Source organism: Aquarana catesbeiana, linkage group LG01 (assembly GCF_042186555.1).
Source record: "Aquarana catesbeiana isolate 2022-GZ linkage group LG01, ASM4218655v1, whole genome shotgun sequence".
Taxonomy (NCBI): Eukaryota; Metazoa; Chordata; class Amphibia; order Anura; family Ranidae; genus Aquarana; species Aquarana catesbeiana.
Window position 1 is genome coordinate 620,717,302 of NC_133324.1, and position 15,233 is coordinate 620,732,534.

The 15,233-nt window shown below is 44.1% G+C and overlaps 1 protein-coding gene across 8 annotated transcripts in view; it reads left to right on the forward strand.

Annotated features, from left to right (window-relative positions):
• Window positions 1-15,233, forward strand: part of ANKRD17 (ankyrin repeat domain 17) — a 212,247-nt gene that overhangs the window by 149,340 nt on the left and 47,674 nt on the right. For 5 of the 8 annotated variants that reach the window (XM_073600429.1, XM_073600439.1, XM_073600448.1 and 2 more), the window contains 4 exons: window positions 4,469-4,522; window positions 6,056-6,269; window positions 13,414-13,589; window positions 14,962-15,124. In XM_073600429.1, the coding sequence (XP_073456530.1) occupies window positions 4,469-4,522; window positions 6,056-6,269; window positions 13,414-13,589; window positions 14,962-15,124 (607 nt within the window). The remainder of the gene's footprint in view (window positions 1-4,468; window positions 4,523-6,055; window positions 6,270-13,413; window positions 13,590-14,961; window positions 15,125-15,233) is intronic. The other 3 variants (XM_073600457.1, XM_073600466.1, XM_073600488.1) reach the window with 1 other exon arrangement.

The window sequence follows — 15,233 nt, forward strand, 5'->3', positions numbered from 1 at the left end:
CTATAGCAAGTATGAGACTTGATATCTCCACTACTTGTAGTACACATGTTGGTGTCTCCTAAATAATAAAACATATTAAGTGTTCTACCTAGAGTGCTGCCCTGTTGTCCAAGGATTTCGCTACAGGACATTCGACACCTGGGTTTCTGTGTATCCTTCTCTGGCTATGCTTACCCCATTTCCACACCCTACTCAGTGAGTAGCCCACAGGGGAATATCCTCACTGATGGCAATGGAGGAAAACGGCGTAAGAGAATTGCAGCAAAAGCTCATAAAAGCATTCACTCTGCTCATAGGCTGCAAATTGCTCAAACTGCTCTGTGACTATTTTCCTTAACCACTTAACAACTGGGCACTTAAACCCCCTTCCTAACCAGACCAATTTTCAGCTTTCGGTGCTCTCATATTTTGAATGACAATTACTCAGTCATGCAACACTGTACCCATATGACATTTTTGTCCTTTTTTTCCACACAAATGGAGCTTTCTTTTGGTGGTATTTATTCACTGCTGTTTTTTTTTGCGCTATAAATCAATAAAGACTGAAAATTCGATTAAAAAATTCTCTTTCTGTTAAAATTTATTGGGGTGTTGGCAAGGTGTTGGCAGAGTGAGCAGCGCTGTGGGCACTAAACATCCAGCCCACAGCACTGCTGCCATCTCTCCCCCTCTCCCCTCGCACTGTACCGATCAGTACACAGAGGGGAGGAACCGGCGTCATGACGTGACACTGGTTTGTTTACAAGTGATCGCTCCGTCATTTGACGGAACGATCACGTGGTAAACGCCCGCGATCAGCGGCTATTTACCGTGGTCCATGATGCACCGGGTCCTCCGTACCCGGTGGTCACGGATGTTCCCGGGGGCGTGCAGGAGCAACATTCTGGAATGTCATCCCACGGATGTCCACCCAGAATAAGCCGACCGCGCTGTAGCCTTCTTTCGGCTATGGCCTGGTCGGCAAGTGGTTAAATTGAAGCGGGGTCCTTTCCAGAGCTCAAAAATCCTAGGCTTCTTCCTCACCTCCACCTTCTCTACCAGAGTCTGGAGTGGAACTACCTCCTTTAGAAATGGAAAACGTTGAAGACCTGTAGGCAGTGTTCGAGGAGGCCTCAAAAGATTTCTCACCATCAGCCACCGACCAGATGCTATGTATTCACAATATGCTCACCAGCATGTAGGTATATAGATATGCTCACTTGTGCTGTGCACAAACGTTTTGGTATAGTCCCACTTAATTCTTAGTCTCGTTGGGCTCCTTTGACTACTCGGGTACTAGGAGACCTGCAAAGTCTAAAGAAAAAAAAAAAAATCATTCCTCAACCAGGAACAAAAAGAAATGACAATTTTAGCACAATTGGGTTCCTCCTGAAAAAGTTCTGCGCTTTGTAGGCGTATTCACCAAGGTACACACCCCTACTTGTACTCTCAAGCTGGATACACACTATACAATCTTCTTTAGATTTTTTTGTCTTTAGCTTTACCAAAACCATATAATATGAGGTCAAGCCTTAAGAATTTAAATTTGTATGCAATCAGGCAGGCCCTTGCACTACATTGCTTTGGTAAATCTAAAGGAAATCCAACAACAAGCTCAGGGCATCCAAATTACTGGGTTATTGACCTTTTGAAGGCTTCATCTTCCCCTCGACTGTCAGCAAATGTCCAAAGGACTATCCAGAATCTTCAGGCTTTTGGGTAATACCAACTTCCAAAACTCTGCCTTTGTCACCACTTTGTCTGAAATATCAGATGGCCGAGGCACTCGTGGACATTGCTGGATCGAGATAGGACTCAGGTAAGTATTAGTGGGGCTTCTGCACACAGGTTTTTTTTTATCTTAATGCATAGAATGCATTAAGATAAAAAAAAAAAACCTTCTGCCTTTAGAATCACTTTAAGATCCAAAAGACAACCCCCTGTGAGATTCCCCTCGAGTGTCTCATGGTTGCCTCATTCTAAACTGTTGCCTTTGCTCACTTTCATCCTAGTCCCCTCTATCACAGCATCCTGTTGGCCTTGGAACAAACACTCCATCTCGACTACCTTTAGTGGATTTCCAGTCCAACCTTAAATGTTAAAGTCCTGGATGGTGGTAACAAATGTCAGCCTCACAGGAGTGTTTTAATTTCGCACTTCAGGAAACCTGCTCACCCAATGAAGCAAAGCGCCCCATCAACCTTTTGGCGCTCAGAGCAGTAAAACTGGCTCTACAACACTGGACCCCCTTCTTCCAGACCACCCAGGAGTAGAATCGTTAGAATGACTGGACAAGCTGAGTATCATTTGTCAGAAATGAAGGATCCCACCCTGGTCTCCAGGTTCAGCAAAGTTATCCCTGTTTGTGGCGGGAGCAAGGATTCTCAAGCACGGTCATAGGATTCCCTGCTAATCCCATGGACAGGTTAATATATGCCTCTCCTTGAGTGCAGCTTTTTCTTCGACTGCTCTGCAAGTTAAAGGAAGAGAAGAAATCAGTGGTTCTCATTTCACCAGAGTGGCACAGAAGAACCTAGTTGACATACTTCTAGGAGACAACCCTTGGCCTATCCTTAACAGGCCAGAACTGCTGTCCCAAGCAGCACCTCCTCCCCAAAATTTCTCAAGGCCAGAAAAACAACTTCCAGAAAACTCTACTACCTTACCTGAATATCCATTCTCGTCTTGTGTGAACACAGGCATTTCAATCCCTAAGACTACTCCGTACCTCATATTTTGACTTTAATGCATTCAGGACTTGATCATAACTTCGTTCTGAGTACTCTTAAGGGACAGGCTTGGACCTTGTACAACATATTCCAAAAACCTTTGGTTTCATACTTGTAAAAGCTTTTACCCATTTTTTTCCTCATGGATCAGAACACCCTTTACAGCACCATGTGCTTCCTTGGAAATCTCAACCTGGTCCTCTCAAAAATGTGCATATATTCTTTTTTGCCTGGAACCAGGAAAGCATTGCACCTGTGATCAGGGGTGCAAGGTCAGGCTTCTGCAGACAATCCCTACAGCTTTCAGCCCCTACCTACATTGGGGCTGTCGGCTAAAAAGCTGCAGGGCTTGTGAATGAACTACAGGGATGCTTAACAGCTCCCTTGCAGTTTATTCAAAACTACAAGCCGTCACCTGCAGTGTAGTCTGTTTACAAGAAACTGAATGGAATGATACTGCCTTGCTCCCTTCTCACATGGGTTTGACAGCAGGAGAAGCCTAAGACTCCCACGCTCTGTCTCCTGTGAGACCAAAAAGTGAGAGGAGTGGTAATGCAGCTGGGACAGGGCAGGAGTGATGAGAGGAATCTGATAAAAAACATTTTTACTTTAGAACCACTTTATTCCCTGCTCCCAAGAATTTCGAGGAAATTGTTTGGATGTAATCAGGGCTTTCAGGCTATCTGAAAGCCACAGCCTCTATACAGAAAGACTTTGTCCTACCACCAGTTTCCCAAAAAGGACACCCTGCTTCCAAGCTTACGATAGCCAAGTGGATAATAGAACTCAATATAAGAGCTTATACTCTAAAGCAGGGATATGCAATTAGCAGACCTTCAGCTGTTGCAAAACTAAAAGTCCCATCATGCCTCTGGGTGTCATGCTTGTGGCTGTCAGTCTTGCTATGCCTCATGGGACTTGTAGTTCTGAAACAGCTGGAGGTCTGCTAATTGCATATCTCTGCTCTAAAGGTTATAGTACCTCCTGTACCCTTGCATGCTCACTCCACTAGATCAGTGTTGGTTTCCTGGGCATTCCAACATCTGTTGCTCAGCTTTGTAATGCCTTCACCTGGTCTTCAGTTTGAACAGTCTCTAAATTCTACCAGGTGGAGATCCAGGCCTCTGCGGATGCAGTCTTTGGCTGCAAGGTTCTTTCTGGCACTCTGAGTTGAGTCTTTGACCTTTTTTCTGTGTTTTTTTTTTTTGTTTGTTTGTTTTTGTTTTTTGTGCCCTGTTGGCATGATTCTTTTTGTCTTGTTGCCCATTTTTCTGATTCATTGCTTGGGGGTATTTAAGGGTCAATGAATATCCAGCCTGTGTTCTGTACTGTATGATTTGAAGGGTAACTCCACTTTCGTGGGAAAAAAATGGCAAACAAAAAAATATCGCGTATACAATTGCACCACAAGTCATACTGTAATTGAATATTTTAAATTGCCTTTCCTTTTTAATCAGCAGCGCTGTAATTTTCTCTAAAATACATGCAATTATATGGCTACCTGGAGGTGTTCTGTACACAGATGATGTACAGAACACCCATCAGAAATGTCATTTCCTGCTTGTGTGATTGGCTCACTGATTTTCCCAAAAGTCTGCACTTGTTAGATTTTGGGCATCCCCTGCAACAGAAATTGCGTTTTTGGTGAGATACTACGAAAGGGAAATCGCGTCTAAAGGGATGCAGATCCTGCCACGTGCCTCATTAGAACCCTGCATGTGCAATAGCTGATTGATAATTATATAACCACTCCCATACAGATTCACTGAGCACATGGACACAGACAAACAGCTATTTCTTCAGAATAACAAAAGGTAGGAATCTGCTACAGAGTTTGTTGAAATCCTACAATGTACTATAATCGCCCAGAGGGGATTGTGTTTTTTTTTTTTTTTTTTTCTCCAACAAAAGTGGAATTACTTCTTAACCACTTAGCCACCCGCCTGCAATGTACTGCAAATAAGCAGTATTTGTAGGCAAAGCAACATACCCGTACATCACTGCCTACTTTTAGGTTTAGGGCATTTCGGGAGCCTGTCAGCAAGTCCTGGCCAATGATTCACAGCTGGAACCTGCTGATCGGCTGTGTACATTCACAGCCCAGAGCTATGTGTTGACCTTCAACACGGAGCTCTATACACGGGTAACTGTTTTTCACCCCTGAAAAGCAGGGATGAGAAACTTGGAGATCAGTTGGTAAAAGCAGCACAAGTTACACGTGGTTAGGCACATGTTTAACCCCTTGATTGCCCTAGATGTTAACCCCCTCCTAGCCAGTGTCATTAGTACAGTGACCGTGTACAGTATTATCACTGATCACTTTATAAATTGTCAGTGGCAGTTAGTTCCCCCCAGCATCAATTAGTGTCAGATTGTCAGCTGCACTAGCGCAGTCCCATTATAACCAATCAATATACACTTGGATTTTTTTTTTTTTTTTTTTTTTTTTTTTTTTTATTATCAAAAACATGTAGCGGAATAAGTTTTGGCTACAATTTATAAAGACCTTTGTTTTTTTTTAATTGGATATGTTGTATAGCGGAAAGTTAAAAAAAAAAAAGTGTATGTGTTTTTTTTTGTTTTTTTTTTAATTCTTATGTTCAGTCTTTTTTTGGTTTGATATCGCAAAAAATAAAAAACCCAGTGGTGCTCAAATATCACCAAAAGAGAGCTCTGTGTGAAAAAAATTACATAAATTTGGTTTGGCTACAGCGTTGCTTGACTGCGCAATTGCCAGTTAAAGTAGCGCAGAGCTGAATAGCAAAAATGGCCTGGTCACGAAGGGGTAAAATCTTCCGGAGCCAAAGTGGTTAAGGTGAAAGGAATTTTGACTTGCCTGTAAATTCCATATCTTGGAGTACAGTACAGGGCACAGGACACCCTCCCCCCGATTGTTGCTCTGCATTGAATCTGGGTGGATTGTTCTAATATACTAGAAGGCAGTGATGAATCCAAAATGGACTAAGGAAAACTAGTTCTAAATAGGAAACTAGGAGAAGGGGTCCATTACCTAAAGACACTAGCAAAAAACCTAGGTCTCTTGAAGTGGGGTAGGGTTATAAGCATACATTAAGGGGGGCATGTCCAAAAGTTTTGCCAGTTTCCAACCACCTCAAGGTAGCAGCCTATAACCCAGGCTCTTTGAATATAAAGGCCAATGTCAAGTACTGTTCTCCAAGATGACATTTTACAAGCAAGTCAGAATTCCTTTTTTCTGTTAATATCACATTTTTTGTTTTACCATTAACACTACTAGTTTTTTGTGTCAGTTTGCAAAAAATGTAAGTTCAGATTGCTGTTTTTTTTTCTATTTAAATCTTGGCCCATATTTAACTCTTTATATTCAGAACTGGTAGCAAGTTGGGAATATCACCTTTGATGTTGGCTGCCATGAATGGTCATACTGCTGCTGTTAAGTTGCTGTTGGACATGGGCTCAGACATCAACGCACAGATAGAAACAAACCGAAACACCGCACTTACACTGGCCTGTTTCCAAGGCAGAACCGAAGTGGTCAGTCTCCTCCTTGACAGAAAAGCTAATGTGGAACACAGAGCAAAGGTAAGGAAAGCGCTTCAACTTAGGATTGTCATTGGCTAGCTGGCTTTTGGATTTATAATAGATGGTGTAAATTACTTCAAGTGGAAGTCATGCTGAAACTAAAACCCCTGCATCTATAGCCACCAACATTCTAACACTATCCTATTTACCCCTGTTAAGAAAAAAATCAGTATACGTATCTTTTCTGCAGGCGACCTGAACCAATCTCCAGCGGCAGAAGCTTTGATCACACGCTGAGCTGTCAGCCGCGGCTTCGCTGTGTGGGCCGGTGAAGAGAACGCGTCCGACAATGGAAGCCCCATAGTAAGTCTATGGGTGACAGCGCTACCCATTTTCACAGCCGTTGTCGGACATGTACTCTGTGCAGAGCTTCCGCTGCTAGAGATCAGGTCAAATTGCCTGCAGAAAAGGTATGTGTACTAATTTTCTTTCTTTACAGGGCTAGATAGGTTAGTGTTAGAATGTTGGTGACTATAGATGCAGGGATTTTAGTTTTAACATGGACCACTTTAATTGGCTCTTGTGAACTTCTATACTTCATTCATGCAAGACCAGTAATGTTCCTCTTAAAGCCATGTAAGTCGAAGCAGTTTTTATCACTGTTTCTTTATCTTACATCACGGGACACAGAGCACCATAGTAATAACTATATGGGTTATAGGACACCTTTAGGTGAATGGACACTGATATAACCAAAAAGGAAACAGGAAGTGCCCCTCCCTATATAACCCCTCCCATACCGAGAGTATCTCAGTTTTTTCACCAGTATCTAAGGTGTTGGTCACGGTGGTGAAGTGCTAAGAGAGCTCCGCTAAGTAATCCCTGATGGGATCAAGGAGATGTATAAATGGATCCATCTAAAATGCTTGAAAGCCAAGCGATGGTACCCGGGCCACGTGGAAGAAGAAACTAGGTTTTTGCCTGTAATGCTTCTCTTTTGATTGAGAGCTGGACCCTGGGATCCGGCACCTTGGTCATGTTAATATAGCCAAAGTGTTTTCTGGCAGTGGTGCTGTACAGGTCCAAGGGAGTGGACCTGGTTCTTGAAGGTGTGACATGACACGGCCTGCCGTGATGGGTGAAGGCTGGATTTTTCTGTGATTTCCAGTAGTCCTGCGGCGGGGATCAGGTGTGTGTGTATATGTGTGTGTGTGTATATGTATGTGTGTGTGTGTATATATATATATCTATATCTATCTCTCCTTTTTTTTTTTTTTTCCCTCGGAGAATAGGTGCAGGAACTCCCCCCTGAGTCACCCCTTGTCTCTGCCACCTACCCACCTCTGACCACTGTCCCTTGATTCCACCCCCTACCCACCTACCAGTACTGACCCTTTTAGGGAATACAGAACCAAGTATCATTTTGAGGTGCTAAATCATTTGTATGGAACATTTTAATGAAAAAAAGAAAAGCAGTAAAATAGATCAAATAGAATCCCAGCAGTAGATCCCCACACAATAGACTCCCCAAGCAACAAAGGACTCCACCCCAACAACAATAGATTCCCTGCAGCAAAATGTCCACCCAAGCAACATTAGACGCCCCCCCCCCCCCCCAGGAACAGATCTCCCAGCAGTCAGCATCAATGGATCCTCCAGCAGCCAGTAAAAATAGACCTCTCCCTCAACAGTAGATCCCTTCCAGCAACATAAGACCCCCCAGCAACTATAGATTCCCCATCAGCAACAATAGACTCACACAAAATCAGATCCCCACCAGTGATAATAGGTCCCCCAGCAGCCAATATCAATAGACCCTCCAGCACACCCCACGCTATTACATACATTTAGTGCTGGAGGTGCCGGAACTGCGTTCCCGCTGGGGAAAAAAAAAAATATATATATAAAATATATTCACATGATCTTTCTGGTGTGGTATGCAATGACTTGCCTGTGTTTTGCCACTAGAGGGTGTAAAAGCTACATACCTGGCTTCCAGCATTCCATGCTTACCCTATGATGTGCTCAAGTGTCAGCAAATGTTTCCTGCGGCAGCATCGCTATTTCTCCTGCTCTGTCAGCCATCAGTAGGGGTTTAGGGGGTTCATCCACCATCAGAGAGGTCAGGTTCCCCCCTGCTGAAGACACCGCCCCTCTCGATCCGCCCTCACTACAGGGCCGGCTATCTCTGCACAGAGCGCGGGAAAGGGATCCTTTTTTTAAAAAAGGGGCAGAGTCTAAGTCTGTGGGGGTGTGGCTTGAACGCCGCCAGCGTGCACGTGGAGCACGAGGCTTACTGCTTTACACTCTGGAAGTGTCTGGTTGGCTGACAGAGGGACACAGAGCATACAAGTGGTATGTAAGCTGTATGGGTGTGTGGATACAGGCATTTTTAAGGGGCATGTTTTACTCAGCATTGAGACTGAGCATTTATAGCAGCATGTTATGTAATTGCTAGACTAAAGCTCGTCAGTAGATGCACTTTGTTTAGTACCTCTGCTTTTTTTGTGATTAGGACTGTCTTCCCCCAGGAGGGGTAATTCATCAGGGGGGAGTGCAAAGTCGCTGCGGTCATAGCCTGAGGATCCTAGTCGCATGCCTGCAGTTCCATCCTCCCCTAAATAACCTGGAGCATCTGGTGAATCTGAGCCATTTTGTTTCACAGGCATGGTGGCTATCTCCAGCGTCCCCAGCCTCTGCATACATCATACGTCACGATTTGGCTATGGCTGGTTTGGAAGGGAAAATAGCCGAGATGTTAGCGTCTTCCTCCCAGGAGGTGAGAAAACGCAGCAGATCCCCCTTCTCCTGCCCTTGACCTTCCAGTTTTCGAGCAACAATGGGCAGATGATATTGGGGTATCTTTTGAGAGGAGGAGGTTCAGATGACTCCTCTACGTAGGATTCAGCGTCTGAAGAACCTTTCTCAATTTTGCAATTGCAGAAATTGCTAATCCAATCCCTTGCGGACTTGGTTCATTCTGGATATAAGTTGCCTCCTGCATAGGTGGAGGATGTTTTCTTCCCCTCCTTGGGTTCGCTAAAACCCCCACAGGGTTCTCATACTTTCCCTATGCACCCGTTACTGAAGCAACTGATTTATGCTAATTGGGATCACCCAGGTAAGCAGTTTTCTCCTTCTAAAAGATTTTCAATACTTTATCCTATGGAGAAAAAGTTCTCAAAGAGATGGGATTTGCCAGCAGTAGATGCGGCTATCTCCTCCTCTGTGAACAGGAGTTTCACTTGTCCAAGTGGACAATGTACAAGTATTTAGTGAACAGCTGATAAGAAGTTGGAATTTCTACTTAAGGCCTCATTTGCTGTAGCTGGTGCAGTAGTACAACTTGCAGTGGCAGCAGTAGGCATCTGTCAATCCCTTAAGAATGAATTCAAGCAGGTTTAAAAAAAAAAAAAAAAAAAAAAAAAAGGTCCTGCTCAAACTGAAGAGGCCTAAGGTTTAGCGGAGCTATCTAGGGCCCCTTTACTTTGCAGTGGACGCTATCAAGGATTTTATCCATCAGGCGTCTCGCCTTGCGCTCATGTTGATACATATGCATGGGATTCTGTGGCTAAACAGCCGGTCAGCCGAGTTACCATGCAAGAAGCTCTTGGCTGGGTTTCCGTTTCATGGAGAAAGGTTGTAACCTTCTCCTTAGATGTCTGGGGCAACAGCCTCCAGGCAGTTTTGATGGCCTACACCGTCAGGGGCAAAGGAGAAGCCTTGTAATCAGACACAGGGCTACAAAAAGCCCTGGAGTCAGAAGTCCACAAAACGGAGTCACAAGCCTTCCTTGTGAAGGGACGCCCCCCCTGCGCTCGATCAAGTGTGGGGTAGACTGCGGTGTTTTTTCAGAAACTTGGCAAGAAGAAATCCAAGACAAGTGGGTCCTCTCTGTAGTAGCCCTAGGCTACAAACTACAGTCCAAGGAGTTTTCACCATCGCGTTTTCTAAGATCAAACGTTCCCAAGGACCCAGTAAAGAAAAAGTCCTTATTTCTGGCACTGGACCGATTACTGTATTAGGCAGTGATAATCGAGGTTCCCTCAGAAGAGAGGGACATGGGGTTTTATTCAAATCTCTTTATGGTACCAAAACAAATGGAGATGTCAGACCCATTCTAGATCTCAGAAATCTGAATCACTTCCTAAACATCCGCTTCTTTCGAATGGAGTCGATTCGGTCAGTTGTTTCCACCCTACGGGGAGGAGAGGTTCTAGCATCCATAGATATCAAGGATGCGTATCTACATGCGTCAATATTTCCCGCTCACCAGAAGTTTCTGTAGTTTGCGGTAGAGCAGCACCACTTTCAGTTCGTGGCCTTGCCTTTCGGGTTAGCCACTGCTCCCCCCGGCTGTTTACAAAGTGTTAGCCCCAGTACTAGCAAGACTAAGGGGCCAGGGTATAGCAGTAATAGCATACCTAGACAACCTGCTACTGGTAGATCAGTCAATAGCAGGGTAAATCAAGGGGTGTCCAGAACAGTCAGTTATCTGAGACACCTGGGTTGGATTCTCAATCTAAAGAAATCATCCTTACAGCCGGTTAGAAGGCTGCAGTATTTGGACCTGGTCATAGACACAACCCAGGAAAAGGTGTTCTTGCCTCAGACAAAGGTCAACGCTCTAAAAGAGCTGGTCCAGACGGTCAAGGCAAAGAAGGGTGCTTGCATTCGCCTTTTGCATGAGATTAGTAGGGGAGATGGTAGCTTCTTTCAAAGCAGTTCCCTATGCCTAGTTCCATTCAAGACTGTTACAACATGGTATTCTGTCTGCTTGGAACAAACAGATCCAAGCCTTTGATTTTCCAGTGAATCTGGCTCCAAAAGTACGCCAGAGTCTCAACTGGTGGTTGATAACCAGGAATTTACAGAAGGGGAAATCCTTCATTCCAGTTTCCTGGAAAGTAGTAACTATGGATACAAAGCCTATGGGGCTGGGGATCAGTTCTTGAAGAGACCACGGTTTAAGGGACGTAGTCCGAGAAGACCTTGCCCATTGAAATCCTAGAGATTCGGGCAGTGCGTCTGGCTCTAATAGCCTGGACGTCCAGGTTGCGGAATGCTCCTGTCAGGATACAATCCGACAATGCCACAGCAGTAGCCTATATTTATCACCAAGGAGGCACCAGAAGCCACAATGTCCAAAGGGAGGTGGACCATATTCTGTCTTGGGCAGAGAAACATGTTCCTTGCCTATCTACGGTTTACATTTCAGGAGTGGAAAATTGGCAGGCAGATTTTTTGAGCCATCAACAGTTGTTGCCGGGAGAATGGTCTCTACATCCCAATGTCTTTTTGGCCATATGCCAAAGATTGGGTACGCCGGATGTAGATCTAGTGGCGTCTAGGTTCAACAAGAAGTTGGACAACTTGGTGATCCCATGGAATCGGTTTTCACTGATTTTATGCATTCCCTCCAGTTCAGCTGCTTCACAGGATCAGGGAAGAAGGGAAGCCGGTAATCCTAGTGGCCCTGGCATGGCCCAAAAGACCCTGGTATGCAGGGATCATGAGAATGGCAGTAGGGGAATCTTTGACTTTTCCAACTCGTCCGGACCTGCTGTTGCAGGGACCGGTATTTTTTACAAACACTAAATTTAACGGTGTGGCTATTGAAGCCCACATTCTAAAAAATCAGGGGCTTTCAGGTTCGGTAGTAACAACCCTGATTTAATGCCAAGAAGCTGGCCTCCAGGTCCATTTGTTACAGGGTCTGGAAGGCCTATGTCACTTGGTGTGAAACCAAGGGTTAGCGTCCTCGTAAGTATGTCATAGGAAGAATTCTGGCCTTTCTACAATTAGGAGTAGAAATGAAGCTGGCCTTGAGTACAATTAAGGGTCAGATTTTGACCTTGGCAGTGTGTTTCCAAAGGCTGCTTGCTTTGCACTCTTTAGTCCAGGCATTCATACAAGGGATAACTCCGCCAGTTAGAATACCCTTGTACCCATGGGATTTGAATCTGGTTTTGTCGGTGTTGCAAAGACAACCCTTTGAACCTATACAGAATATTCCTTTGATCCTTTTGACAAGGAAATTGGTATTCCTAGTTGCGATAACCTCTGCAAGAAGTGTATCAGAATTGGCTGCTTTCTCCTGTAAAAAGCCATACTTAATCATTCACAAGGATAAGGTTGTGCTGCGTCCGCACCCAACCCTTTTGCCAAAGGTAGTGTCTGGTTTAAATCTGAATTGAGAAGTTTCCTTGCCTTCCTTTTTCCCAGAACCTCGTTCTGCAGAAGAAAAAAATTTCATTCTCTCGATGTAGTGAGAGCAATTAAAGCCTATCTTTAAGCGACTGCTCAGATACGGAAAACTGATGTTTTGTTTGTGTTGACAGAAGGCCCTAGAAAGGGTCAGGCAGCATTTAAATCTACTGTTGCTAAGTGGTTCATTCGTCAGGGGATTAGTCAGGCTTATGGCCTGACTAAGAAGAAGGATTCCTCCCTAAGATTATAGCCCACTCTACCAGGGCAGTCAGTGCTTCATGGGCAGTGCATCACCAAGCCTCTGTGGCTCAGGTTTGCAAGGCTGCTACTTGGTCGTCAGTACATACATCCATTTGATAGAATCTCGTGAATGTAAGATGGCAGGAGGACACCGCCTTTGGGCGCAGTGTGCTGCAGGCAGCAGTATAGGTCCTCACGCCCTGGCGGCGGCTATTTGCTTTGTGTCTCCCTCCCCTTAGGTGACAATGCTTTGGGACATCCAATATAGTTATTACTATGGTGATCTGTTTCCCGTGTTGTACGATAAAGAAAATAGGATTTTTATAACAGCTTACCTGTAAAATCCTTTTCTTGCAGTACATCATGGGACACAGAGGTCCCTCCCCTCCTATTGGGATATGTGTATATATTGCTTTGCTACAAAAACTGAGATACTCCCAGTACGGGAGGGGTTATATAGGGGGGGGGGGGCACTTCCTGTTTCCTTTTTGGTTATACCAGTATCCATTCACCTAAATGTGGCCTATAACCCATATAGTTATTAATATGGTGCTCTGTATCCCGTGATGTACTCCCAATAAAAGGATTTTACAGGTAAGTGGTTATAAAAATCCTATTTTTTGTTTCCCCCTAATTTATTCTCTAATTTTCCTCTCCTGTTAGACCTTTTTTTTTTTTCTAAGCAATAATTGACCGATTTAGCAAATTGCTTCAACTTATGTGCCTTCTGCTCCCATAATGGTTTATTTTACAGACTGGTCTGACTCCCTTAATGGAAGCTGCTTCTGGTGGTTATGCAGAAGTGGGACGGGTTCTTCTTGATAAAGGTGCAGATGTCAATGCTCCTCCAGTGCCATCTTCGAGGGATACTGCTCTGACCATCGCAGCAGACAAGGGGCACTACAAGTTCTGCGAGCTTCTAATTAGCAGGTAGCTTCAGTGGCTGTTTTTAAATGATTCTAAAGTTTTTACACTTTTCTTTGTAGTTTTTATAGTAATTTCAAATTACATATGTAGCCCACTTGATTCTTTAAATCTCTCTCACCATGCTAAATGTTGACAGCAGTCTCCCTTTGTATCTGGAGGAGCAAAAACTATATACATTAAAATATCTTTCCCAAGTCGTTTCCAGGACAGAACAAAAGCAGCTCCTCCAACAGGAATCGTATCATCAAAAAACACTTTAAAAGGATGTCCTTCTGCTCAACTGGGCAGTTTGTTTCCTCTGTCCGGAGGAGACATGCCACTTAGTAGCTAGTAGTAGGTTTTTTTTGTTTTCTTACTCCCATTTCAGTGCCTGGGTAGGGACCTAACCCTTTTGTGGATTGACCGGGGTTGGTGTGATTTCCTTCTGGTGGCAGTAAGGAAACGTTTCTGCCAGGTATGAGCTGCATTTACCATTACAACCCATGACACGGTAGGGCAGGACTCGCCATGTCGTTTGTTGCTATGGTGTTGGTGTCTGGCCCACCTGCACCATTCAGTGCATGAGACTAATCCAGGGCAGGTGGCATGCAAGGCCACCTCCAGCAATTAGGAGATGACAGAAGTCTTCCTCTTTCAGTCCTGCTCCACCTCCCACCCTCTGTCTCGCTGCTGTTGTTGAAAGGTAGGGTTTTATTATGAAGAGGGGACACTGTAATTGGGGGACTCTGTGATGGGGGGGGGGGGTTGACTGATGTGAAGATAAGGACTCTGAAATGATTACATCTAGACTAGCACACCTGCCCCTGAGCCGCATCAGTTGTCATCACATGAAAGCAGACTGTCAGCCCTAAAAAAAAAAAAAAAAAAAAAAAAATATAACTGGGGGGGATGCGTGCAGCTGCATGCATCACCCCGGTACAACCCCTTCAAGCTGAAGCCTGCATTTTTGCGTTAGGGATGAAGGGGTTAACAAGCTGTATTCCATATGTCCTCTCAATAAATTTCAAATGAAGATGTATGATTACGTTTAATATTTGTATAATGCTATGGTTTTAGTGTTTGTGACGCCATTACCCATGTCCTTTTAAAATCCTTTGCTACAAACAATTACTGATCTGTGTACGATGTTCAGGATGTGGGCATATAGGATCCTAGAACCTCTCGCTATAATACCGTGAATAGTCATAAATGACTGTTGGGTTTGTGCAATTCTTACTCCAGTTTTTATCTTTACCCTGGGTTCTCTTTAATGACCTTACACCCAGATAAGACAGGTTACCATTTTAGACGTGAAACTGAATGTTCTATTTATACTATTAAGTATTTCAACAGCATGGATATAAGGCAGTGTTTTTAAACCGTTTTGTTATTACAGGGGAGCTCATATTGATGTGCGAAACAAAAAGGGGAACACTCCACTTTGGCTAGCAGCAAACGGAGGTCATTTGGATGTTGTTCAACTACTTGTGCAAGCTGGAGCAGATGTAGATGCAGCAGACAATAGAAAGATTACTCCCCTCATGGCAGCTTTTAGAAAGGTACTTTTTGCTTTTTTGTTTTTGTAACCGCTTTGCTTTCAATATTTTAAAAGTGCACATGCACAGATTGTGGTATACATGCTTTTTAAATATATGCATTATTTGAGTG